The following is a 24821-nucleotide window of genomic DNA, read 5'->3' on the forward strand; positions in this document are numbered from 1 at the left end:
GCCGCGGGGCGCCCGCAGCATGCGGAGGATCCGGCGGCTGGTGCATCTGGTGCTGTTCTGCCCCTTCTCCAAGGGCCTGCAGGTACCGGCAGAAGGAGGATGCGCCGGGATGGAGGATGCGGGCTCGGGGATGCGCCGGGCCGGGGGGATGCGCTGGCATGGGGGATGCGGGCTCGGGGATGCCCGTCTCAGCATCCTGGCACCGGCCGTGCACAAAGGGACGCTCCGCCTCGGTCTCCCCGACGCCGGTGCGAGGAACTGGGAGCCGGGGAACCGGGCGCGGGTCTGGAGCGGCCCCGGGGGTCTGGAGCGGCCCCGGGGGCCGCAGCGGTTGCATAACCCGCTCCGCGCTCCGCCGTGCCGGAGCCTGCGAGCAGCGGGGCAGCCCAGCCCGCAGCGCTGGGTGAAGCCGCGGAGGCAGCTGGGCAGGGATGGCTCCTTCCTTCTCTTTCTTTCTTTATTTTCCATCCTCTTCCTATCCCTGAGCTTCCGAGGAGCCGGGCACCTGCCTCAGATCTCCAGGGATGCTGGGGCCAGGGATGTCAGGGATGCTCGAATGGGTGTTTTCTCTGCAGCCGTGGGATGAGAAACCCTGACTGTGGCAAAGATGCTGGACCAGAGGGGTTATCCCAGAGGGGATACGGGATATACATGGGATGGGATACCCTGGGGGGGCAGAGCTGGGGCTGCTGTGGAGTGACCCCCAGGTTCCCAGAGGAGGCACAGGGATGGAGCAGGATTTTGTTGATGCTGCATCCATTTTGCCTTTGAAGTCAGCCCCAGCCCAAAGTCACTTCCAGACCGTCCAGAGTCACTCTAAAACTAAACACAGCAACTCTGGTGGGGTAGCGTTCATCAGTGCAGGGGAGGCAATGGGGACAGAAACCCCTGTGCCTTGACACTGAGACGCTGGAGGTACTCTCAAAATCCAAAATCCAAGAAAAGCTCAGGGGAAGCTCTCACTGAAATGCACCCCCCACTCCCATGTTTCTTTCCACCATTTAGGGGATGATGAAGGCAGAGCTCCCCATGCCATGCTCAGGCTGCAGTCCTGACCCCCCTTCTGCCACAGGAACACGACGGATTCCAAGTCAGAATAAGCAAAAAGTGACATTTTTCCAATTCCAGGGTTTTCCAAGACATATCTCTAGTGGGAAATCCCTTGCTGAGGGCAGGGGGCCTCACACACCCACCCTGGGCAGTTTTGGGGAGCTGCTGTGCTGGGGGGATCTCAGGGTCTCAGTGTGTCTGACTTCAGGGCCATGAGCTGGTTCTCAGCTCACAGGAGCAGCCACCCACACTTTGTCTTTGCCAAGTCCTGGCTGTGCTTGGCTTCTCTTTAATTTAATTTCATGTTAATTAGCGGTGCCATTGCTTGACAGGCAAACCAGGTACCCTGGCCCACTTCACACTTTGGGGTTTCCAATTAACAGGAGAAATGTCACAATCTCGAGGCAGACCTGTCTGCTCTCACCCTCACTGCCCTTTCCTGGGGCTCCCAGAGTCCTGACAGCTCCTGGAGAGGGGCTGAGGAGGAGCATTTTGGAGGAGGGGAGTGGTTTTGGGCTACAGGACCCAAACGAGGGTCCCTGGCAGGTTTTAAAGGTGCTGCATCCACTCAGATCCAGCCCTATCCCAGCAGCAGGTCGTGAGGAGGGTTTGGAGGTGGTCAAAGGCCAAGGTTCTGTAGAATCACCTATAGAAATGGGATGGAATGGTTTGTTTAATGCAAGGATCCACTCCCTGTCCTTTGGAGCTGCTGGGATCTGCTCTGTTACTCGAGCCAGGTGAGCAGACTTTCTTGCAGGAGGCCAGATGGCAGCAGTGCTGCTGTGCCAGGGTCAGGGGGGAAGAAACAGAGCCAACAAAACAAAATCCTGCTGAGAGCCTCCGAGCTGTTTGCACAGAGCATCACCTGTGAGCTCCCAGGTTTGTTACTCACCCGCTCCCACACGGGAACTGCTGCTGGGAGCTTCCCCTGCCCGTGGGGCTTTGTAAAGGGGGGGTTCTGCTGCCAGGGGTGTCCCCAAACAGGAGCAGAGCTCTTGCAGCCCCACCGGGGTACCCCAGGCTTGCACAGGGCAGGAGAGCAGGAGGACGTGGCCACAGCTCCTGGGAACGCACAGCATCCAGCTCCTTGCAGCCCAGCACCGTAATCCCCCTGCTTTTAGGGAATTTTAAGTGACCTACTTGCAGCAGGAGTTGCATAAGAGACTGATGAATATATATAAAAAGGGCTGGAGGTTTCCCCAGCGCTCAGGTTGGTTTGCCTGGCAGAAGCCATCCTTGGCCAGTTGTCGCTGTCCTGGGCAAAGCCCTGCCCTTCCAAAAGGGTTTCAAAAGCATTTCCTTTCCCTTGCAGGGCCGCCTCCCGGGGATCAAGGTGAAGTACCTGCTGGTGGTGTGGCTGGGCATCTTCGTGGGCAGCTGGGTGGCCTACATGCACTACTCGTCCTACTCGGAGCTGTGCCGCGGCCACGTCTGCCGGATGATCATCGTGAGTGGCAGCACAGCCCCTGGCTCCTGTTTGGGGTGCTGGCCTGAGTGGGGCTGTGGGAGCCCCATTTCCAGCCTCCTGAGCCCCAAAACTGGGAGGAGGAGCTCTCCTGGCAGCTGCTGCCCTGGTGCTGTCCCTGACATCGCATGGAGCTCGGAGCAGGAGGGGTGACCTTGCCCTGCCAGGGTGACAGTGAAACAATTTCATGAGATGTCAGAGGGAAGCAGCCAGGGCAGACGTGGGCAGAGCAGTGTCTGTGCAGATGAAGCTGGAATGTCAGGGCAGGGAGCAGCATCTGTGGGCAGGGACAGCATTGCACCAGTCCCTCTGGGCTCTGCTGAGCAGGAGGAGAAGGGGGAGCACTCAGGCCATGGTGCCTCTCTGTGACTGCTGCTGAGCCCTAAGGAGAGCCCCAGAGCTCCTTGTGGCAGCCTGGCTCTGTGTTGCCCCTGTCCTGGGTGTGCAGGGTGGTGCACGTTCCGTGTTCCCTGTGGCAGGATGTCCCCAGGACCGCTGTGTGTGCCTGGCGTGGGACTCAGCCCAGCCCAGGCGAGCAGGGGGAGCTGGGCTGTGTCAGAACAAGCCTCCTTGATCAGTCCCTCAGCAGAGAAGGGAGGCAGGAATTGCCATAACAACAGCTACGATCGTTTAATTTGATTTTCTGCCTGACTCCGACCGCGGGGTCCTGGGCACTAATTCCTGCTCGCAGCTGGGGCTTCCAGACGCCGTGTCTGGCCATGTCCCCTGTGAGCAGGTCCAAGGGTTAATTCCCATCCACAGCAGAGAAAAAAAAAGGGAAAAGTTGCAGTGGATATCTGCAGCTCCAGTTTCCAGCCCTGAGGCTGCCCTCGCTGAGGAGCTGCAGCTTCTCCTCCCCAGGGATGTCTCCAGTCCAGCCTGGCCGTGGAGCAGAGCCACCGTCTGTCCCTGTCCCTGCCACCCCCTGGACTGGGGACAGCCTGGTTCACAGCAGGGACTGCTGCTCTGCTGAGCACCCTGAGCCTGTGCATCCTCACCCAACCCCACGCTGCCCTCTCCTTCAGCCCACAAGTTCTCCCAAAGCCCTGGATTTGCAGCAGCAGCATCCAGGAATAAATCCCTGAGGTCCCTCCAGCAGCACAGGGGTCCCTGCCAGCCCAGCCCCACCACGCTCAGGGCACTGAGCCATCCCTAAGGGCCAGTAGAAATCTGTCCCTGCTGAGCTCCTCTCTCCTTGCCCTCCCCAGTGTGACCAGTACAAGAAAGGGATCATTTCTGGCTCCACATGCAAGGACCTGTGTGAGGAGCGCAGCCTCCTGTTCCAGCACTGCCTCTCCTCCTCCCCCAGCCAGCAGGTAGGTGTGTGCCCCCCAGCCATGCCAGGGGCTGGGCACCAGCATCAAACCCTCTGGCCATCCTGAACCAGAGCCCAGCTCCTTCCACCTGCTGCCCCCCTCCCTGTGCTGCAGGTTTACAGAGGGCTCTGGAGGGACAGGGAGGTGATCATCAAATGTGGCATCGGGGAAGCCCTGAGGGCCGACAGCCGCCCGGACTCTGTGCCCAGGAGGGACGTGGTGCTCTTCGACAAACCCACGCGGGGGACCTCGATGGACGAGTTCAAGGAAATGCTCCTCAACTTCCTGAAGGTCAGTGCAGGGCCCTGTGTGATCCCACAGGCCTGGGATGGCTCCCGTGAGTCAGAAACACCGATGGTGTTTTTCCTTCCCTTTGAACACGAGCTCCTCCTGCCCGTGGCCCCCACCCACTGCTGGGTGCCGGTGCCATGCACTGGATTAGTGGAGGAAAACCTCCATTCCCTGCCATGAATCCTCATCTGTGAGGTTTCAGTAGCCACATCCCTGGAGGTGGCTGTGCCACGGCTGTGGGTGGCATCTGTGCTGGGCAGAGCTGATTTGGTGGCCCTGACCCCTGTTGGGTTCCTGCAGCAGTGGTGGGGTGGCAACTCTGGCAGGAGAGGCTAGAGCACCTTTTTACTCTTTACTCTTTTATCTGAGGCTGGGAAAATTCTGCTGGAGCTGGATGTGCCCACACCTGGTGTGGTGCTGGATTTCCTGGAGTGTCACCGTTTCCTCCTCTCCCCAGCTCAGTTCTTTGCTCCCCCAGTTCGGTTTTGTGATGTGACACCCAAACACAGAGAGCTGTGAGGCTCTGATGCCACTTCTTGTTGGTTTTGCAGTCCAAGCTGGGGGATCAGCCATCTCTTCCCGCCTTGGTGAGCCGGATCATCACCATGGCAGACGTGAACCGTGACAGGAAGGTGTCCCTGGCAGAGGCCAAATCCATCTGGGCGCTGCTTCAGCTCAACGAGTTCCTCCTCATGTTCTCCTTGCACGAGAAGGAGCACACGGCCAAGCTGCTGGGGCACTGCGGGGACCTTTATGTCACCGAGAAGATCCCCCACACCTCCCTCTATGGGGTGGACATCCCCCCTTTCCTGCAGTCCCTGCTGCCTCCCATCGCCCACCAGCTCATCCACCAGTGGTTTGCGCCGGCCTGGCCCCGGCGCGCCAAGATCGCCATCGGCCTCCTGGAGTTCGTGGAGGAAATCTTCCACGGGACCTACGGGAACTTCTACATCTGCGAGAGCAGCCTCAGGAACGTGGGCTACAACGACAAGTACGACTTCAAAATGGTCAACCTGCGGAAGGTGGCGACGGAGATGACAATCAGAGGATTCCTCAAGGGCCGGCACTGTGAGCAGAACGGGGACTGCACCTACGGGCGGGACTGCACGGCCGCGTGTGACAAGCTCCTGAAGCAGTGCAAGGGTGACATGGTGCAGCCCAACCTGGCCAAGGTGTGTGGGCTGCTGCAGGACTATCTGCTCTATGGAGCTCCCCTGGAGCTGAAGGAAGAGCTGCAGAAGCAGCTCCGAACTTGCATGACCCTGAGCGGCCTGGCCAGCCAGATGGAAGTGCACCACTCCCTCGTGCTCAACAACCTCAAGACCTTGCTCTGGAAGAAGATTTCCAACACCAAATATTCCTAACGGGGGAAGCACGGCCCTGGCGTTTCCAATCTGAGCTTGGAGTGAGGTCCAAGGGCTGAAGGCCTGTTTCTCCATCCTCTCCCACCCAGGAAAAACATACCCTGCACAGGGAATTCAGCAGAGCTGCAGCCCCTTCTCCTTCATGGAAAACCAAGCATCATGACTTCCACCACCCAGCAGGATCAGGGATGGGTTGGCAGGAGCGGAGCTGGGACACGGAGCCGAGCTGAGCAGGCTTGGGGGAGGAAGAAGACACGGAAAGGGATAAGGAAGCAGAGCCCAGCTGGATGCATCAAACTGTTCCTTGATGAGCAGGAAAGCAGAGCAAAGCGATGGGAATGAATCATTCATGCTGTACTTGTCACATCTCCTTTTGAGGAACGGCTCTGATGTAAATAAACAGCTTTTACGTGAATCACACCCGTCCATCAATAGCCAAACAGCAGCCTGTTAAGTACCAGCTTGTTTGTGATCTAAAAAGGAGGAAAAGGTAGATTTCCCCATTCAAAAGTCTCTCCTTAAGTGTCTGAGTCACCTGCCATCAGATCCAGCTGTCACACAGGAAGCAGATCAGCTGTCTGGTGCACCGAGGAGAATGGTGGCGGTTCTTTGGTTCCGTTTTTAAGTGCCTGACCCTGACAGTGATGCCGTGGCTTGTGAGAGGCTCCCCCAGCTGCTCCTGCCCCCAGTCTGCAATTGGCAGCACAAGCCATTCCCTCACGTGTCCGCTCTGGAAGCGGCCGAGGCCAAGGATGGCTTAAAGGCAAAGGGCTAAACTCGAACCGCTGTGACCCCTTGGTGTGCCCCGGGTGTCACTGCCCACCACACTCAGAGCAGGGATAAGCCAACCCCTCCGTTTAATTCTCCAAAAACTAAGCTGGGCTTGCCCTGCAGAGGTTGAAGGTTAATACCAGAATAATCCAGTGCTTCTCTCATTATTAAAATGAATTTCCGGGCAAAGCTTTTAGCAGGTCTCCAGACATTTTTTTTTGGCTGTGTCTACTCTCCCAGGGCTCCAACTATGGTTGTTTCCTTGAAATGCTCAATTACAGCAATCTTACAGCTCTGGGCAGGGAGGAAGAGCTGGATAAACTCCCCCAAGGTTGCTGTGTTCCCAGCACAGCCGTATTCCTGCTGCTGGAGCATGTGCTGCTTCTCCTGCCAACAATTCCTTGGGGAATCACAAAATAAAAATACACCTGACCAGGGCTGCAAATTTAGGAGTCTTTGGGGAGAAAGATCAGGATTTTCCTTCTGTTGGTTCTTCAGGATCCTCATCACCTGTCACTGGGGACATTTCGGTGTCAGGAGTGCTCCGTGTCCAGCACTCAGAGCTCACTCCCTGCTGAGGAGCTGCCTCTGAAATGTGATTTATCCATGGAAACACTGAGCACTCCCAAGGATTCTGTGTTTGAAGGGGTCCTCAGCCCGGATGGGGTACGGACACTGCCAAGGTCCTGTGTGCAGGTTCAGGTGCACGGCAGGGAAAGGCAGAGCTGGAATTCACTGGAATTCAGCAAGGGAGGCTCCAGGCAGCCACCCCAGCTCCTCATCCCTTGTCCTGCATCCCCATGGCAACAGCTCCCTGACAAATCCATCTCCTGCCATTAGCAAAGGAATCCAACACCCCTGCCAAAATCCCCTCCTCAGGGCGTCAGAAAAGCCATTTTTCATCCTTCCCTCCCACCAAATCCCTGCTGTTCCCTTCCCTCAAAGCAGTCTTAAAGCACCTGGAAAAGTGGGGGGAAGCCATTCCCTCAATATCAGAACCTCTCTAAACATCTATGAAGAAGTGTGGCCCCTGTAGCTGAGACCTGGCCCTGACAGCTTAATTGAAATAAAGACACTTGTGACAACAATTGTTCCATTAATCCATGGCCCTGGACAGTCCCAGGAACTGTTCCTGACTCCCAGGAATTCTGTCACTAATAAAAAGCACAAAGTGAGTGCATTTACAAACCACACTGGCATACAGGAGAAATGAGTCAAGGTAAAGCTGTTTTACACTCTAACTCCTCCAAATTCCCCACAGGAGATGGAAAAAAAGCCAGGACACACCAAGACTGACAAGCTGATCTCATTGGATCCCCTCTGTGCACAAAGGGATGGAGGTAAAACCTTTAAATGCTTTAAAACAATCCTAAATTCTCATATCCACAAAGTCTTAAATCCTAGAATGGTTAAAAAATAGCATTAGTTGGGGTGCCACAAATACACAGCATAATCCTTTCAGTCTTGTAGGTGGCATCTTTATTTAGTGTTTTTTTTTATTTCAATCCTTCATAACCATGTAGAGAAAACACAGATGATCAAGTTTTAGGAGTCTCCAAACCATCAGACGTGGATGCTGCCTACCAGTTCTCAGTTGCCACGTTTGTCAGACGTTCTGCAGCTCAAGGCATAATCTGCAAATAAAAAAAAATGCCCAGGATGTCAGGAAAGTTGAAAAACAGGCAGGAAAAGGGATCAATAATGTCAGTACTAATGAGCTAATTAACCCCTGCCATCCAGACTCTGCTGCCCTCATTGTCTTGGGATTGTCCCAAGATTTTTCACATCCCAGGGGAAATAAAAGATGAAATAGGAAATGAAACCACACTTTTTAAGGCTCTGTTATAAGGAAACTTTTACACAGGGATTTCCTTTAGTCCAGAAAGACATGGCACAAATTTAGAAGAAACTCTTTGCCATGACATCAGAGGGGTTATAGAAATTAATCTGGCTGGGGGAGTTTAGGAAAGGGATAATTTAAGAGGAGGATAGCTGGAGCCTGCTTTGGGCTATTCCATCACTCCCTAAAAATCCAAGGTGAGTTTGCCAACCCTGGTGCAGAGCCAAGCTATTAATAGTGCAGGGGAAAAAAATCTGGACTTATCCCAGCCTTTGAAGCCATGACACAAACCAGTCCTTGGTGATGAAGGGCTGTCTTGTGCACACAGAGATTTTTAATTTCTCTCAAAACCACTTTCATGCAAAACATTCACGTTTTCCACAGCTGAGAGCCAGCAAAGCAATATCCATGGCCCAGGAGTGCTGCCTGGGGAAGGGCAGTTCCAGCAAATGCCATCAGGAAAATGTCCATGGTTCTGCTGTGCCTCACACAGGGAAGCTCTAAAGAGACACTCATTAGCACTCAGTGCCCATGCAGGACCCCCGGTGTGAGGAAAGCCTGATGAAAAACCCCAAACAAAGATTGCAGGGTTAAAAGTCACAAAATTCAAATTAAAAGAGCCACATCCTCAAGCATAACCACATCCCCACAACCTTATTAACATTCTTTTCCAAAGCCAGTGACTTTTGCCAATTAAAGGGTTCACTTTGCACCACTGAGGCACCTTTGGCTCTATAAAGGCCATTTAATGAGGTTTCCCATTTAGCAGTGCCAGAGTTACTCACTGCAAAGCGTCAGGGTCACCATCCCTGCGTGCCCAGAGCTGCTCTCGCTCCGTTTCTGGCATCCCTCAACAAGGGGCAGTGGCACACAGCACGATTTGGATCCAGGGAGCAGCCTGGGATAGTGGAAGGTGTCCCTGACCAAGGACTGAAGGACAGGGTCAGCTGTGTGCTGTCCACCCTTCACCATTCCCCATCCAAGGACCAGGAAAAGCCATCAGGAAGTGTCAGGTTGTTGAGCAATCCTGAGAGCTCACAGGGCTCGGAGCACCAGGGAAGGCATTGCCTGTTGCTGTCTGCCACCGAATGACACAGACGTGGCACTGCAGCCACGCCTGCAACACGAGCTGGGGCAGGGGCTGGGCGGCTCCCAGCACTGCAGCTCACCTGGCCCGCGGCTCCTCCGGGTCTCCGGGTCTGCACGGCCTCGGGAGAAGTGGGAAATACCGGGATGGTGTTCAGCCACGCCCCAAAGCCTGGTTACACCACTGCTGCTTCACTGGCAACGGGAATTTAAAAGAAATAAATTAACATCACAGGAAAACTTTTATTTTCTGAGAAGATTACGTTGGTGACTCCCAGTGCTGCCACGTGGTTTTACAGATCACTTCACCTCACTCTTCTGTAACACAAGTGGCACCCACAGGGTCTGATTTTCAAGGCTAAATAATCAGAAACCCACATGCACAGATCAAACACAACTTCCCAGTCTGCTACATCCAGATCTAACGTTTCAAACAGCTCAGTTAGTTTTTCCCCAGTCTCCTATCAGGCTGATTAATGATGTCAGGCTATCAATCACTCTGAGTGCTCACGGGGTGCAGAACAAACGAGCGTAGAACATAGCCTGGCTCTCTCTTGCCACTCTTTGACACAAAGATGACACAACAGCCATCTCTGCAACGCCAGTGGCAGCCTGGGGGGAACAAATAACCCATAAAAACTGAAAAAAATATAATTATGGGTGGATGTCCATCTCTGGAAGCATTTAAGGACAGGTTGGATGCTGCCCTGAGAAACCTGGGATAGTGGAAGGAGTCCTCTCTAATCCAAACCATTCCATGACACTAGTATTATAAAAACAAGATTTTATCACCTAGTTAAAAGCACTGCTACAAAGGTATTTGCTGCATGTTGGGATACCAAATGTAACACTCCACTTACAGTTAGAGGTGGTTGAAGCTTGCTTAAGCAGCCTTTTTCTGAAGGATTACCCTTCATTTTTAAAGTCACACCATCTTGGCTGGTTCATTTTTTGTCCACTGCCAGGCTGAAGAAAGAAAAATAAAGGAAAAATGCTGTTAATAACCTCCTAACAACCTTAATTTTCTGTGAAACGCGCCATATAACTGAAAATCAGAGAATTACAACAAGAAGGGGATCTACTATAGATTCATGTTAGCTACTGAAATATTTGAAAACATTTTCCTGAAAATCTTAAAACCTTTAATTTTCTTCCTTTCTTCAACGGGGTATATTAGAATATACACAGCTGTGTATGCTTTATATTACAGCTCTACGTATTTAAAAATATATATATTCAGTTCATAACATACCAATATATTACCATATTAGACATTAATAATATATAATAATTTTATATATATATATAATAATGTATATATATAATAATGTATATATATATAATGTATATATATATAATTTATATATATATAATTATTTTGCTTGTAGTGCATTCCATGATATGCCCGATTTATGGCGCACGTGGCAGTTCCCGGAGCCCACAGAGCCCCAGGGCCGCTCGGGGCCGGCCCCGGCCGCGTGGCTGAGGGGAAAGGGCCGTTCCCGCAGCCTCACCTGGCTCGTTCCTTCCGCCGCAGCCGCTCAGCGCCGGGGGAAAGCGGCACCGGCCCTGAGGGAGCCTCGCCGTAACATGGCGGGGGAAGGCGCAGCTGTGGAGCCGCCTCAATCATCACCGGTTTCCTGCGCATGAGGGACGCAGCGCTTCCCGCTGACCCCGCCGGGAGAGGCCGAGGCCGTTCGCGGTCCCGCTGCGGCCTCGCAAGAGCTGCGCTGAAGCCCCGCAGCAGCTCCGCTCCCGCCGCCCCGCGCCCGCCGAAAGGGCGATCCGGCCCCCGCCTCACGCTTATATAGGGAGGGACGAGTGCGCGTGCGCGCCGCTCTTCCGCCAGCGAGCGCCCCCTGTCGGGCGGGAGGACCCAGAGCCGGGAGCCGCCGGTGGGGGACACGGGACGGGACACACGGGATGGGACATGGGATGGGACACACGGGATGGGACATGGGATGGGACATGGGATGGGACACACGGGATGGGACACGGGATGGGACATGGGATGGGACACACGGGATGGGACATGGGATGGGACACACGGGATGGGACATGGGATGGGACACAGAGCCCTGCCCAGGACTGCTCTAGGGCCTCCCACAGAGACACAATGCTACTAAGGGATAGGTATCCCATTTTCTCAGCTGCTCCTGGAGTCCCCCACATCCCATGGTGGCGAAGGTTGGGCTCTCAGCATGTCCTGGGACAAAGTGGGGACCCTCCCGTCCTGCATCAGCCACTCTGCAGTGTCCCCAGCATAGGCCCATCCTTCATCCCTTTCCCTCACTGATTGCCCCAGCCAGACTCCCCATCCCATTCCACAAAGGAAAAATCCAAAGAGGATCACAGGGATAAATCCTTTTATTTGCTAAGAAGAGATGCAAAACAGAAGTGGTTTCAGGTGAGATCACAAGCTCAGGAAAGCCACAGGACAGCAGCACCCCCCTGCAACAGTGACAAGGACAGGAGCAGGGGCTGGCCTGGCTCTATTTCCCCTCGCATTGCTCTGTACAAGTTTTTGGAGCTAAAGACCCTCCACGGCTGTGACTGCTGTTAGATCACTGTGCACAGGACTGGGGGGGTCCCTTCCCCAGCCTGCTGTGCCAAGAGCCGGTGCTCTGGATGCAGAGCCAGTCCCATGGAATTGGAGCAGAGGCACCGAGCCCATCCCTAGGGCTCTAGTTGCCCTCGGCTTTCTTCCACAGCTCCTTCGTGGCCTCGCTATGCCGCCTCTTGTCCTTGGCACGGATGATGGTCATCCTGAAGAGTTTGCAGTAGAGCTCCACGGCCGCAGGGCTGTCGTCATTCCCGGGAATGGGGTAGGTGATCAAACACGGGTTGCAGTTCGTGTCCACCACCCCAACCGTGGGGATGTTCATCTTGGCCGCGTCCCGGATGGCCACGTGCGGCTCGAAGACGTTGTTGAGGGTGCTGAGGAAGACGAGGAGGTCGGGCAGGCGGACGCCAGGACCGAACTGGACGTGGGCATTGGTGAGGAGCCCGCCCTGCCAGTAGCGGGTGTGCGCGTACTCCCCGCACGCCCGCGCCGTGCTCTCGACCAGGTGGCAGAACTGGCGCTTGCGGCTGACGAACAGGATGATGCCCCCGCGGTAGGCGACGTGGGCCGTGAAGTTGAGGGCCAGCTGCAGGTGCTGCATGGTCTGATCCAGGTCGATGATGTCCTGATCCAGGCGGCAGCCGAAGATGTAGGGCTCCATGAACCTGCGGGGGCAGCGGGAGGGCGGCACAGGGGACACGGGGATGGGGTGTGTGGGCATCGAGTGTTTGTGGATGTGTGGGACCCCACGGGAACCATCCCATGCTCCTGCTCCTGGCTGATACCAGAGGTGTTCTCTGTGAGAGCCCTCGCACCCAGCGCCTGTCCCAGTCTCACACCCTCTCAATGCTGGGGGGATCTCCTGCCCTGGGTGGGCAGTTCCAGGCTCAGACCAATCCAGCAAATGTGGTGTGGGGAAGCATTCCCGATGTCAACAAGCACTGGATCACGAAAAACATCACTCACCTGTGCCGACATCCCTTTTTGTGGCCCAGGTGCACCCGAGCATCAAAGAGATCTTTCAGGGTGAAGAGCTCCTTCACGCTGAAGAAGTCGGGGTGGCTGAGAGGCTCGGTCAGCAGCTTGTCATCGTCAGCTGAGAGAGGGGAAACAAATAACCCGTGTGTTTGGTGGGGCCGAGCCGGGACTGCGGGGCGGCGGCCGATGCAGCACGGCCGCTGCTGCAGGGCTCAAGCGCTGTGTGCCGGGGGTGCAGGCAGCACTCACCGCGGGGCCGGCTGGCTGCCGGGGCCGGGGCCGGGGCCGGGACCGGGACCGGGACGGTGCTGTAGAACCGCGGGGCTGCTGCGGGAGAGAAACACGCGGGTCACACGGGCGGGCCGGGCCGCTCCGGGCCGGGCCGGGTCCCGCCGCTCACCTGCCCGCAGAAGCCGCGGCACCGCCATGCTCCGAGCCCGCCGCAGGGCACGGAGGAGGAGGAGGAGGAGGAGGAGGGGGGGAAGGTCAGCGGCGCTTTCCGCTTCCTGCGGGGCGGAGCGGAGCGCGGCCCCCGCCCTGCCCGGGGCGGTTGCGCGGCTCGGAGCGGTCGCTCCCCGCCCTCCGCGTTTCGTCGCCGGGCAACGCTCCGGGCCGGCGGCTCCGCCATGTCCGGCCTCAGCCCGGGGGTGCCGCGCCGCTTCCAGGAGCTCACCTTCTACCGCGGCTACGGGTGAGCGCTGGCCCGGGCCCGGCCCCGGCGGGCCGCTCCCCGCGCTAGCTGTGCTCTCCCCCCGCAGGCAGCCGCAGGCTCACCCCCGCTTCCGGACCGTCAACCAGAGCTACGGCAGCAGGGCCCCCACGGTGCACGAGCTGCCGGTATGGGACCGAGCACCCGAGGCAGATGGGGACACGCTGCCCCTGGCCGCATCCAGCCTTTGCAGCTGCTGTCGAGGTTGGCATTTAAAACATTCCCTCCCACCCCCCGCCCCTCTCCTTTTCTCGCCATCCGCAGAACTCCTTCCACTCCCTCTCGCACAAGTTTTCGGATCACCTGGGCAAGATTGGCATGTGCAGGAACGAGAGCCTGAACACGGCCCTGGAGAAGAGCCACTGCACCGGCTCCGACACCTTCATCACCGCCTACGAGCACCTGGATTTCCACCCCAGCTACAACCCCAGCGGCCCCTCGCACTGCCGGGACCAGCCGCTGTAGGCAGGACACCGCTGCAGCTCTTGGCTGCCCTGGGAAATACACCCACAGCCAGCCTTGCTACTAAACAGACCCGCTAGATTACAGAGGGAATGCTATTTAGGAGTAATACGTTAAAGATTTAATGTGGTTAAGTGTCAGTTAGGTAGCTGATGTGAAGCATTTTACCTAATTTATCAGCAGCATATAAATGCTAGAACTACATAAATTCCGTATTTATCCCGTTATCCCCTTCTCTGTCACTAATGAACCTTTACACTCTTGCCTCATGTACCATGTATCATTAAAAATTAAGACTAAACTGCTTCTCTACTATTTAATGAATAATCAATCTGCAAGTTTTCCAGAGGTATTCATTAACTCTCTGGATTTCTGGTAGAAAGTTCACGTTTCTTCTCTCTCAAAACAACAAAGTTTTAAGAAATTATTCAAATAATGACAAATAATCAAAAAATATTTTAAAGTTTTATTGGAACAACTGTAGGTACAGGCAAAGAAATTGCATCAGCTGGACAGTGACTGCACTGAAAGAACATTGAACATTTTTGACTGAAAAATGAGTTTTTAAGAGAAACTACTGTGCCTGTTGATGGATGAGAAACTGTCCCACCTTACAGGTGTAACATAACATTAAAGATGAGCATAATATTATTCAAACTGTTTGCTAAAAATATAAACAATGAGTGTAACATTATGTCCAAACCCCACTGCGATTGATACTCTTCACATGTCAGAAATATTCCCTGCTTGTGGCATGTGGTAAGAGCTGGGTAAATCCCCCTCTGCTGCAAACACACCAATAAATTGGAACAGATAAATAAACTGAGCAGAAATGGGCCTGAAAAATCAACATTTCAAAGATTTAACATCTAAAAAGAAATAAGCAACCCTCTTTCATTTGCTGTGATTCTTGTATTAGACTCTAGACAATACCTGGAGCTTCTTAGAACTTCCCTTTCTTCTCCTGAAATGAGAAAATAACAAAGTGCTGAATCAATAGAAATACTGTGACAATGTTACATATATTTTTATCCACAGATTTTTCTGCAGGTGGCATAATTTAGGAATAAGACTGCTTCTTAAAAATATAAACAGAGTGGATTCTGTCACATATTTTCCCACTCCATCTGAAAACACCCACCTCTTCTTGCTTCAATTTCTTCCCTTTTAATTTTAATCTTGAAACCAGTTCCTTTGAAGGGTTTGGCATGCAGTGTACAGTGTATCTAAGTGTTCAGAGGTTAGACCAAATACACCTTCCTTAAAAGAAATACCTATACAAATTCAAAATATCATTCTAAAAACGACTCATTTTACCACACAGGATCTACCTGGAACAATCTTTCTACTCTGTCTTTTGAAAGGAAGATTTTCACATTTGCAGATGTGAGGCTGAATTATCACCAACTGAAGGGATGAAAAATTTAAAAGCTTCTACATTAATAAAAGAAATGGGGGCAGGGATGCTGTGTTCCTGCCTTTTATAAAGAGCAGATACATGTCAAAACACGTGTTCCTAAAATAGCTGCAAAGAACTGGGAATAAAAAATTAAGGGAGTCCTTATTGTCCCTTGAGGAACCTTGAAGTTGTTCCCAAAGCACATAAAACCAGTCACTGGGGTAACAAATGAAGCAATAAATCTCTTTTCAGATTTATCTGACACCTGTGGTACTGCAGTCAGGATCTGTAACTCACCAGAGCTGTAATAAAAAACACCAAGTTGTTTAATCACTTAATATCTAAATTTAACAACTTTTGTGCTCTGACTGGAAAGAAAAATTAGCATTGTGTATTTTTAAAAAATACAAACCATCACTCATTAGAGGAAAGGAAGAGCTGAGTTTATGGTTCCATGTATCTACTGCAGTAAGTGGTGTCTCAGGAGAGTGGGATAACAGGAAAAGGAGTTTTCTGGACACTCCCCAGAGCTGGAGTGACAGGGCCAGCAGGGCTGTGCAGTCTGTGCCCGCTCTGTGCCCTCCCTGGTGCTGTCTCTATAAACAGGAAATAAAATCTGCTTTTGGAACTGCTTTGATGAAGATTCAGCCTTGAGAGATTTGTGCTGCAGTCCCAACTTTGGTACCACGTGTGGCAATTTACTGGCACTCAATATAATCTTTTTTATTCCTCAGCTGGTCAGCCTTTAGTGATGTGTAAGAGGGATTTCTTATTGCTCCAAACCACCAGACTTCTCTTTTCTGAACAAGTGATGAGAACTGGGCCAGGATGAGGACACTGCCATGGGAGCCCTGGCTGTTCCAGTCCCAGAGATGCTCCTTGACACACATTTAATTACACATGGAAAGATTCCACTTCTTCACCACAAACACCAGGAAAGAAAACTCCTGGGGTTCTGCTACCACAAGAACCATTCCAACCTCCCAAAAGCCACCCCTTTGTATTTTGTAAATTCTCCTCCTTCATTTTTTTGTTACAAAGAAATAACGACATCCTCAGTCAGGAGGGAAGAAGAGGGAACACAAAAGTTATTACTTGTTCAAGATGATGACACAAACCATAGGAACACTCCAGTTTCACGGTCCATGGGCAGAACCCCATTTATTAAACATTAGAAACTCAGCAATGTACACCAGTTCCTATATACAAATCAAGTTCATCAATTAAAAAAAAAAAAAAAAGTGCTGTTTGAAATCAGGTTTTATTTAAAGCACAAGGTAACTGGAATTGCATTTTAACTGGGAGTGAATCAGGTCACGAGTGGTACTGAGGACACAGACACAGTGACAGGGGCACAAGACACCTCTCAAGTCTTAATGTGGATTTACTGAAAACTTTTGAGGAGAAACATTCAGCTTTTTATACAAACAGTACAGAGTGCTTCCAAGATCTCTAGGAAAATTAAGTATACAGTTTAATCCTTTTAAAGCAAGGTACTTGGAAAACTTCTAGTTTAAAATACCAGCCTATTGACCTATTCCAAACAAAAGGCTCAAATCCTGCAACGGAATCAAGGCAGAGCAAAAGACAAACCTGTGAAGAGGGAGTGCAGGCACTGAGCTACGGAAAAAAACACTTTTCCAAGGTATCCTACCACAAAATGGAGATGAACTAACACACTGACCTTTAAACAACCCAGCCAACCAACCCCAGGGCTACAAAAAGGTGGCTGGAGTCAGAAATGCCAAGTGAGCACTAGAAACATGTTCCAAACGTAGCTGCACCACAGCATAAACACACCAAGGATGTTTATTTCTCTACATGCCACAGATACTACTCTATGCTACAAAGTATTTTGCCTACATTCTGCATCACACCAGGGACACCATGGGATTCTGGATCCAGTCTTGGCTGCTTTTGCTCCATTTTGCAAGTTTAAGGCCAGCCTGGAGGAAGACTCCTGAAGTGACTGAGAAACAAACAAAGTGATGCTAAGTGGTGGTTTGGCTGAGAGAAGTTCTGCAGAAGAGCAAAGAGAATATCAGATCAATTCACAGGGACCAGATGTGAGAACAAACTCCTCCAAGGACTTCACAACACAAAAATGAAAATGAAAGAGCCAACAGCTCCAATTTATACCTTTTGAATTTGCAGCAAAACCAGTGTGGGGGCACTTTTTTTTTGTGTGTGTGATGTGAATTGCTACTTCAATCCCGTTGAAAGTCACTACAAATAAAAAGATAGTAGTGAAAAATTGCTTTATTCTGGCTGCTGGAAACGGAGGCAGAGAAAGAGCCTGAAGAAAGAACAGTGCTGAAAATATCCGTGGCTGAAAAAATCCATTTGTGTTGTGACTTCCTACAGCAAACCCAGCTTTGCTTTATTGCACCAAAATTGTCAGTGAAAAGTTCACAGAAATGTAACATTTTAAAAACCACTTCTGAAAATGGAAAGTTAAGGGCACTCAGCTCCAGAAAGTTCATTGAGGAAACCAAAAGCCATCTCTGGGTTACTGCAGGGCATCAAAATGAGTTGAGAATAACGAGGAATTGTTTGAGCCCTGCAGGCCCAACAGTACAGAAATGCAGGAAAATCCAGGGAAATCATGTTGTCTGAACAGACACACTCCTTCACTTGTCTTGGACTGCAATTGTGCTTGGAATCATCTGCTAGCAGGAGGTTCTGGGTATTCAGAAGGATTTTGAGCAGCTGCTGAGATCCCTTTGCACAGGAGGTGCAGACAGAGCCATCCACTTGATTTACCTGAATTTGCATTTGTATCTTCCAGGCTGGATCTCCACAGCCACGAGTTCTGCTCAGGGACCTCACCCCACAGTCCTTGGGTGGGAAATCTGAGCTCCAAGCAAAACCCACCCCACAGGATTGTCCTGAGGCAGCTCAGGTGTGGCCACTGTCACATCATCTGCATTGCCATCCAAGGCTTTCCTAAGATCTCCTAACAGGTTCCCAAATAAATTCTGTGCGCAAACAGGTTTCCCTTTGAGAGACAATTAGAGGCCTCATAATTTAAAGTGTAATTAGCCAATATCTTATCTACAGTAACTACAGCATCCTGTAGGAATGCAAGCCCTAAAAATCATTATAAAAATATTTCCTTAGAGCGTTTTAAATAATTTACAAAATTCTACAAAAGCTACGAATGTCTATCTGTGATATCCCTGTTAAACAGAATTATTTTCACATTAGTGTGTGTATGATATACAGGTATCAGCATCTCCCACTGCCTCTCCTTTCCTGTCTCAAGTTTTATCAAGGTAATTACAATCAGAGTTATTTTATAAAAAGACTGCTAGTGTAAAAAAAAAACAAAAAACTACTTACATATTTGAAACCTTTTTTTCCAAGAGGGAACCTGGGCAGTCCCCTGCAGGTAGATCAGTAAATTTTGCACAGGTTTTGGTTAAAAATTCCTGCCCTTGGTGTACTTCACTAGCAGCTTCCCTGTTCTGCAGAACAGGTATTTTTCCTTCCATTTTGGAGCTGGATACCTGAATTTCTTCCTGCCTGTCAACTTTTTCTTCCTTAATGCACATCTGCACACGGTTATCTGCACATGCTCCTCCACTATTATACACTGCTGCTGCCGCTGTCACATTGAATTCCTGCCTTGGGCAAGCTAAACTTGCATCTGGCCTCTTGTCCAGCTGGTTATTCCCTCCCTTACAGCCCACCTGAGCACTGTGCTGAGCTGCCTCTCTGCTGACTTTATCTGCTTTTCCCACACTGCACTCAGGGCGTGGGGGATCCGCAGTGGAGTCAGCCCAGCTGCCTTGGTGGATATCTCCTTCCTTGATCCACATCTGGGTATTCTCAGCTCTGGAGGTTTCTCTGCAAACCTTATCAGCTTTTCCTGCTGCCATGCTCTGTTCCAGAGAGGGGAGGCTGGAGTGGGACTGATCCCCTGGAGCATCAGCCTTCCTGCTACCCTCAGCTGCCTCTCTGACACACTCAGCTCCTGCACAGCTTTCTGCTACATGGGGACTCGCCCCTCCCACAGTGAGTTTCTGAGAAGAACTGGCTGCTGTTATTGCTGGGGTAATTTCCCCACTAAACTCGCCTTTTGGCAAGGGGTTAAGTACATCTGTGTCCTGGGAAGCTGCCTCCATTCCCGAGGCACTGCTCTGGGTGAGCAAACACTCTGCTTTCTGCTTTTTGTTCAAAAGCATCGATTTCTTCCTGTCCCGCGCGTATTTCAGACCTGCAATAAATTTACTTGAGATTTTTAGTTGGAAGGTATTCTTCCTTTTAGATCTGGGCTTTGCATTCATGACTTTTCTCACTTTACACCCTTCATTTCTGCTGGGTTTTGGGGGTTCTGGTTTATGGACATTCCTTTTACCTCTTGCATTCCCAAGTAACTCCCCAGCAGCACCACCTTTGACCCCACCCAGTCCTTGTTTAGCTTTTGACTGACCAGTAGTAGGAACATTCTCGGCAGAGGAAGCACATTTCCCACTGCCAGCTAACATTGCACTTTTCCCTTCTGCTCTCTGAGAGCTCTTCACCTCCTCAGTTTGCTGAGCTACCTCAGTATTTTTACTCTGACCCAGCACGAGGTCAATCTCGTTTTCCACCGGCTGCTGCTTTGCTTTTCCTTTATTACCAGTTTGTTTGGTTGCTCTAAATAGGTCCGGACTTGCATCACCTTTTTGCATCTCTGAATTGCTTGCAGAGTCTTTAGCCTTTTCTGCCAAAAACCTCCTGATTTCTTGCTCGATGCTGTCATCGCTGTCCACTGAGCTGCTGTCACTGGCGTCTGACACAGCTGGGAAAGCACATTTTCTATTTTTAGCCCCCCGCTGGTTTGAAACTGGTTTAGGTTTATTGCTTTTTTTAAGCTGTAAGTTAAACTCCAGGTTTTTCATGGTTTCTGGCTTGTCATTGGGAAGCTTGATGTTGTCTGGAGGGTTCCTGACTGCATTCTCCCTCACAGCTTTCCTAGGTTTTGAGAGGCAGCTTTTTAGCAGTGAGGGATTTTTACATTTCCACTCATTTTGCTGAAGACAACTGAACTCATCCAGCAGCTGAGTTTCTGTCTCACTGAATCTGACTTTCTTCTTACACTGAGCTTTCTGGTCCTTGGATTTCTTCTTTAACTTCCTTTTAGACCGTAGCAGATCCTTGATAGCACTATCCAGGTCCTCATCACTGTCCAGAGAGCTGCTCTCATCACCCGACCCCTCCCTCTCTGGGGTTTGGATGGGGTTTTTTATAGGTTTTCTTGTGCTACTCTGAACCTGCAGAAAAGGGTTTACAGAGTCCAAGGACACACATCTACTGCCATCAGAGCCAGACAGTTTGGGAGACATCAGCTGCTGCTGCCTCGGGTCTTTATTACTCTGAGCATCCCAGAGTTCTGCGGGGTTGCTCAGGGCACGCTCCTCTTGGAGCACAGGGAATTTGGAATAGTTACCTGGCTGGAAAAGTCCTGGTTCCAGCTCTTCAGGTAGTTTTGACCCCCCTTGTTTTGCTGTTCTGCCTTCCCTTTTAAGTCTCCTTTTCCTACTCAGGGATAATTTCAGTGTTTTGGGCAGAGCAGGCTGAAGGGTCCCGGTGAGGCTGTTTGGATCAGAAGGCAAAGGCATCTGGATGGAGCGTGACAGGCTGGGAGGTTTTGTTCCAAGGTTTTCTGACTGTGCTTTCAGAGCCAAAAAAGCCCTGATTTCTTGCTCTATGCTGTCATCACTGTCCACAAGGCTGCTGTCACTTTCACAACGGGAGGACGACAGAAGCTGGGGAGAAAAGAAGGAGTCTGCAGTGAGGGATTTGTTGTCACTTCCCATTTGGGATGGCATGATTGTTTTGGAAATATCCAGGATAGCTTCTGCACACATGAGTTCTGCAGATGTGTCTGCCCTGCAAGAGGCCTGCAATGTGAGCTCACAAGCAGCAATCTTGTTTTCTGGAAGTGCAAAATGTCTGGCTTTTTTCAGTGGTTTAAACAGCTTATTAAAGTCATTGCTGGTGCTTTCTAATCCCGTTGACTTGGAATTAATTTCTTTTCTCTTGTTGCTTATGGGGTTTTTAGGGATTTCTGGTGAGGCACTTTTTGTGGAGCTAATTGTCAGGCTGGCAGAAATGTCTGCCATACCCTTTGGATCAAATTGTTCCCTCTGCAAAGGGACACAGTTTGCTGCATGACCTGCCTCTTTCCTGATTTTCTCCAGCTGGTAAAGCTGAATGGCTTCTTCGATGCCATCATCGCTGCTCGAGTCAGATGTGTGCATGCTCTCCTTGGTAAGTGCTTCCCTTGGCTCCCAGTAATGAGCTCCACTTCCCTCATTCTGCTCCACGAGCCAGGGCTGGCTGGCAGTGGCCATTTCTAGATATGCTTGGTTCACCTGGCTGAAATCACTGGGCTCTGCTTGGATTTTTGACTGCAAACACTTGGACTGGGCACTGGATTTTTGCAGTTTGGGATGGTGTCTCAGGAGCAGTGCATTACAATCTTGCTTTATAGCACCACAGTTTGCTCTGTTCGTTGCTTCTTTGTTGCATTTCAGGACAGATCTCACACGAGAATCTTTTTTATCCTCCTCAGTAACACATTTACTAATTTCTTGCTGCTTTTTCTCATTCAAGAACTGCACTATTTCAGCTTGTATGCTCTGTTCAAAGGAGTCATCGCTGCTGATGCTCTGAGGAGAAGCAGGCTGGAGCCTTTTCCCAATTCCCAGGTGGTCAGACAGGTACTCTTCAGAGAGCATCTCAGCTTTAAATTTCACAGGGAGGAGGTTACTTGCCACTTTGTTCTGGGAGAATTCTCTCTTAAACCTTTTGTCTCTGCTCACATTCTCAGAACGCTCTGCATTCCTTGGCAAGGACTGGGCACTTTTGCTTTTTGTTTTCAAGTACTCTTGGATGGCTTCCTCTATACCTCGGTCCACAGAATCATCGCTGTCAGAATCCAGCAGGAGAGTCCCAAATTGAACATTCTCTTCCACTTCACTGTCATCAGAATCCTCAGGGCACCCACTCTGGCTGTACTGAGGATGCTTCCGCAGCAGCGTGGTGCTGGATGTGACTCTGGTACTGGTGCCCTTTTCTCCCTTCTGTTTCTTCTGCACAACACAGCCACACTCATGGTTCATACCCAGGGCAGGCTCTTGGCTTTGCAGGTTGTTTATGATCATCTGCACTTTGGCGCTCACGGAGGTTCTGGTGACGTTGCCGTCGGATTCAGGGAAGCAAACGGGGTATCTACAATTCCTTGCTGGTCCAAAGGAATCCCATTTTGTCTGAAGAGCTACCAGAGGAGGAGCATCCATAAGGAACATTCTAGCAGACCACAGCAAAGTCCACGATGGAACAGATTTTCAGACCGGTCTCTCCTCCATCCTAAAACAAAGAAAAAACCAAAAATATTTACTATGCATGTGCCTTCTAGAAATTCCATTAAATAATCCTGGTAACATAAACTGTAAATTATTAATACCCAGAACTACTGTGCCAGATAATCACAGGATTTACTCCTCAACATCACTTGAGCAGGTAAATCAGTCTCTCCAGCCACTGGGGATAAGGCAGAGCACTCGTCATCTGTGGTTTGTAGTATTTTCTGGTAAAATCACAACCCAATGCAGGTAATTCACTTCTGAAAATTCTTCCTGGGCTTTCCAGTCCTTTTTGCATGTGCTCCTGAATAATGATGCACTGCCCAGACCCACAAAGGTACCCACTGTGATGGTGTTCAGTGCACTGGCGTGCTTAAACCCCTTTGCACTGAGGTTGCCTGAATATTTTTGCAGAAAACTTATCGGCAGGAGAGAAAGAACAATTTTAAGGAATTATTTCTTAGTGGGAGTGGAGAACCCAGCAAAATACTCTGCTCATTGTTTCCTTTGGCAAAACTGCCTTTTTAAGGACCACACAGCTCAGCTTTCCAGTTTTCCAACGAAAGCAGCACTGGCTGTGTCCCCATGGTGCAGGACAGGTGGATGTGGAGAAAGCTGGACCATCATCTGGGATGGTGGGACACAAAGCAACTCCTCCTCAGAGAGCAGAGATCTCACACAATATCCCAACACAGCTTTTACTAGCTTTTACTTTTACTTTTACTTGGCATTAAATAGCCGAGGGACTTGGGGCAGCTCAGAGAAAAGGAAAGGGAACTTATTTCTTCCTGAAACACTCTGGAGCAATAACCCCGAGACATCAGTCATCCGGCCTCACTGCAGGATAAAAGCTCTTGGCAAACACAGATCTTGGGGAGTGCACAAAAGCAGGATGAAGATTAGGAGCTATTCTTTGTGTTCCAGTAGAAACCCCAGACAGAACGAAGCTTTGGTTTGTGGAAGAGTGGAAAAAGCCACCCACAAAACTCCAGTTAACACCCCAAAGAGTTCACCACCTCCACATGGTCCCCTAAGGGTCGAAGGCTTCACCTGCAGCATCATTTGGTAGGACTATTGACAGTAATTCCCAAAAACTACAGCAGCTGGATGGCTCTTCAAGCCCAGACTCCACACAAGCACAGTGAGTCCCAACTGCAGTGGCACTGGACTCTGCCAACATACAAGGACATGATTTTCCCTCTGAAACCTCCCTGACCTTGCACTTGTCAACTATTCTCTAGATCTGGTTTCAAATTAATCAGTGGCATTAAATATTTTAAAAGATTAATGACTCTAAACTCTTCAAAACTTCTATTTATTTACTGAGAGTAAGGTAACAGACAACAAGGGAAGACAATTATTCATCGCTCTTCGCTTGGGCAAATATAAATTAAAAACATTTTTCCTTGTAATAAGCAGCTAAGGATCAAAAAACCAGAAATTAGGATACCTCATTACCTTGAAGCAACACAATTAACACACTTTAGCTCCCAGCTTCATTAAAAAATAAAACCCTAACGTTTCTCCTATTAACCTATTTCCACAGTTTTCAGGGAAGAGGCAGGTGCCTTCACTATCCCACACCTGGACTGGGGGTCCTGCGAGAATTACATGGGATTGGGGGGAATTTTTGTGTCCCAGCACCCACCCAGGGCACCCATGGAGACCGCGAGGGGACACGTGAGGGGACACTCAGCCAGGGGATATTCACAGAGGGTGTGAGGGGACATGAAGGGACACCCAGGGTAGGGTCTGAGGGAAAATGAGGGGACACACATCCAGGCGAGTGGGGATACCCTCTGTAGTTCTGTGAGGGGAAATGAGGGGACACCCACAGAGGCTGCATGAGGGGACTCCCTCCCATACAGGGGGTACCCACAGAGACTGTATGAAGGGACATGAGGGGAGACCTGGGCATCCACAGAGATTGTGAGGGGACACGAAGGAACACCAAGCCGGGGGGCACTCACAGAGATTGTGTGAGGGGACGTGAGGGGACACCAACCCAGGGGGCACCCACAGGGGCTGTGTGAGGGGACATGAGGGGACACCAAGCCGGGGGGCACCCACAGGGGCTGTGTGAGGGGACACGAGGGTACCCCCAGCTCGGGGGTCACCCCGGAGGGGCTGTGACGGGTCCCCCGCGCTCGGGTGCCGCACGCAGCCGCCGCC

At 51.0% G+C, this 24821-nt stretch overlaps 4 protein-coding genes, 1 long non-coding RNA gene and 2 other non-coding genes across 14 annotated transcripts; 2 read left to right on the forward strand and 5 right to left on the reverse strand.

Annotated features, from left to right (window-relative positions):
- Window positions 1-6: 6 nt before the first annotated feature.
- Window positions 7-6453, forward strand: DIPK1B (divergent protein kinase domain 1B). 2 transcript variants are annotated; one of them, XM_033518463.1, is made up of 5 exons: window positions 7-82; window positions 2363-2497; window positions 3724-3831; window positions 3910-4122; window positions 4674-6453. In XM_033518463.1, the coding sequence occupies exons 1-5, from the start codon at window positions 20-22 to the stop codon at window positions 5484-5486; spliced, it is 1332 nt and encodes a 443-aa protein (XP_033374354.1). In that variant the 5' UTR covers window positions 7-19; the 3' UTR covers window positions 5487-6453. The 2 variants fall into 2 exon arrangements, with proteins under 2 accessions (XP_033374354.1, XP_015500733.1); XM_015645247.1 differs by having other exon boundaries at window positions 3946-4122.
- A 1260-nt stretch (window positions 6454-7713) lies between these two features.
- Window positions 7714-10972, reverse strand: LOC107212221. 3 transcript variants are annotated; one of them, XR_004499668.1, is made up of 5 exons: window positions 10698-10972; window positions 10044-10149; window positions 9267-9378; window positions 8389-8655; window positions 7714-7891 (listed from the first exon to the last, which is right to left on the reverse strand). It is a non-coding gene; the product is annotated as an uncharacterized LOC107212221 (long non-coding RNA). The 3 variants fall into 3 exon arrangements; XR_004499667.1 differs by having other exon boundaries at window positions 7714-8655; window positions 10698-10971; XR_001524410.2 differs by lacking the exon at window positions 8389-8655 and having other exon boundaries at window positions 10698-10970.
- LOC117245238 lies at window positions 9103-9236 on the reverse strand. Its single transcript, XR_004499702.1, has one exon. It is a non-coding gene; the product is annotated as a small nucleolar RNA SNORA17 (small nucleolar RNA).
- LOC117245237 lies at window positions 9662-9795 on the reverse strand. Its single transcript, XR_004499701.1, has one exon. It is a non-coding gene; the product is annotated as a small nucleolar RNA SNORA17 (small nucleolar RNA).
- Window positions 10973-11532: 560 nt separating the features above from the next.
- MRPS2 (mitochondrial ribosomal protein S2) lies at window positions 11533-13222 on the reverse strand. 2 transcript variants are annotated; one of them, XM_015645148.3, is made up of 4 exons: window positions 13125-13222; window positions 12974-13051; window positions 12713-12842; window positions 11533-12411 (listed from the first exon to the last, which is right to left on the reverse strand). In XM_015645148.3, the coding sequence occupies exons 1-4, from the start codon at window positions 13150-13152 to the stop codon at window positions 11868-11870; spliced, it is 780 nt and encodes a 259-aa protein (XP_015500634.1). In that variant the 5' UTR covers window positions 13153-13222; the 3' UTR covers window positions 11533-11867. The 2 variants fall into 2 exon arrangements, with proteins under 2 accessions (XP_015500634.1, XP_015500635.1); XM_015645149.3 differs by having other exon boundaries at window positions 12974-13048; window positions 13125-13167.
- Window positions 13131-14201, forward strand: C17H9orf116 (chromosome 17 C9orf116 homolog). Of its 4 annotated transcripts, none has more exons than XM_015645150.2 (3): window positions 13131-13415; window positions 13483-13637; window positions 13725-14201. In XM_015645150.2, exons 1-3 carry the CDS (start codon window positions 13151-13153, stop codon window positions 13896-13898), a joined length of 594 nt encoding a protein of 197 aa, XP_015500636.1. In that variant the 5' UTR covers window positions 13131-13150; the 3' UTR covers window positions 13899-14201. The 4 variants fall into 4 exon arrangements, with proteins under 4 accessions (XP_015500636.1, XP_018864006.1, XP_015500639.1 ...); XM_015645153.3 differs by having other exon boundaries at window positions 13254-13415; window positions 13483-13561; window positions 13698-14201; XM_015645152.3 differs by having other exon boundaries at window positions 13254-13415; window positions 13523-13637.
- A 146-nt stretch (window positions 14202-14347) lies between these two features.
- PPP1R26 (protein phosphatase 1 regulatory subunit 26) lies at window positions 14348-22840 on the reverse strand. The gene is made up of 2 exons (XM_033518405.1): window positions 18637-22840; window positions 14348-14859 (listed from the first exon to the last, which is right to left on the reverse strand). The coding sequence occupies exons 1-2, from the start codon at window positions 22590-22592 to the stop codon at window positions 14811-14813; spliced, it is 4005 nt and encodes a 1334-aa protein (XP_033374296.1). The 5' UTR covers window positions 22593-22840; the 3' UTR covers window positions 14348-14810.
- Window positions 22841-24821: the final 1981 nt, after the last annotated feature.

The sequence above is a fragment of the Parus major genome, chromosome 17, assembly GCF_001522545.3.
Source record: "Parus major isolate Abel chromosome 17, Parus_major1.1, whole genome shotgun sequence".
Taxonomy (NCBI): domain Eukaryota; kingdom Metazoa; phylum Chordata; class Aves; order Passeriformes; family Paridae; genus Parus; species Parus major.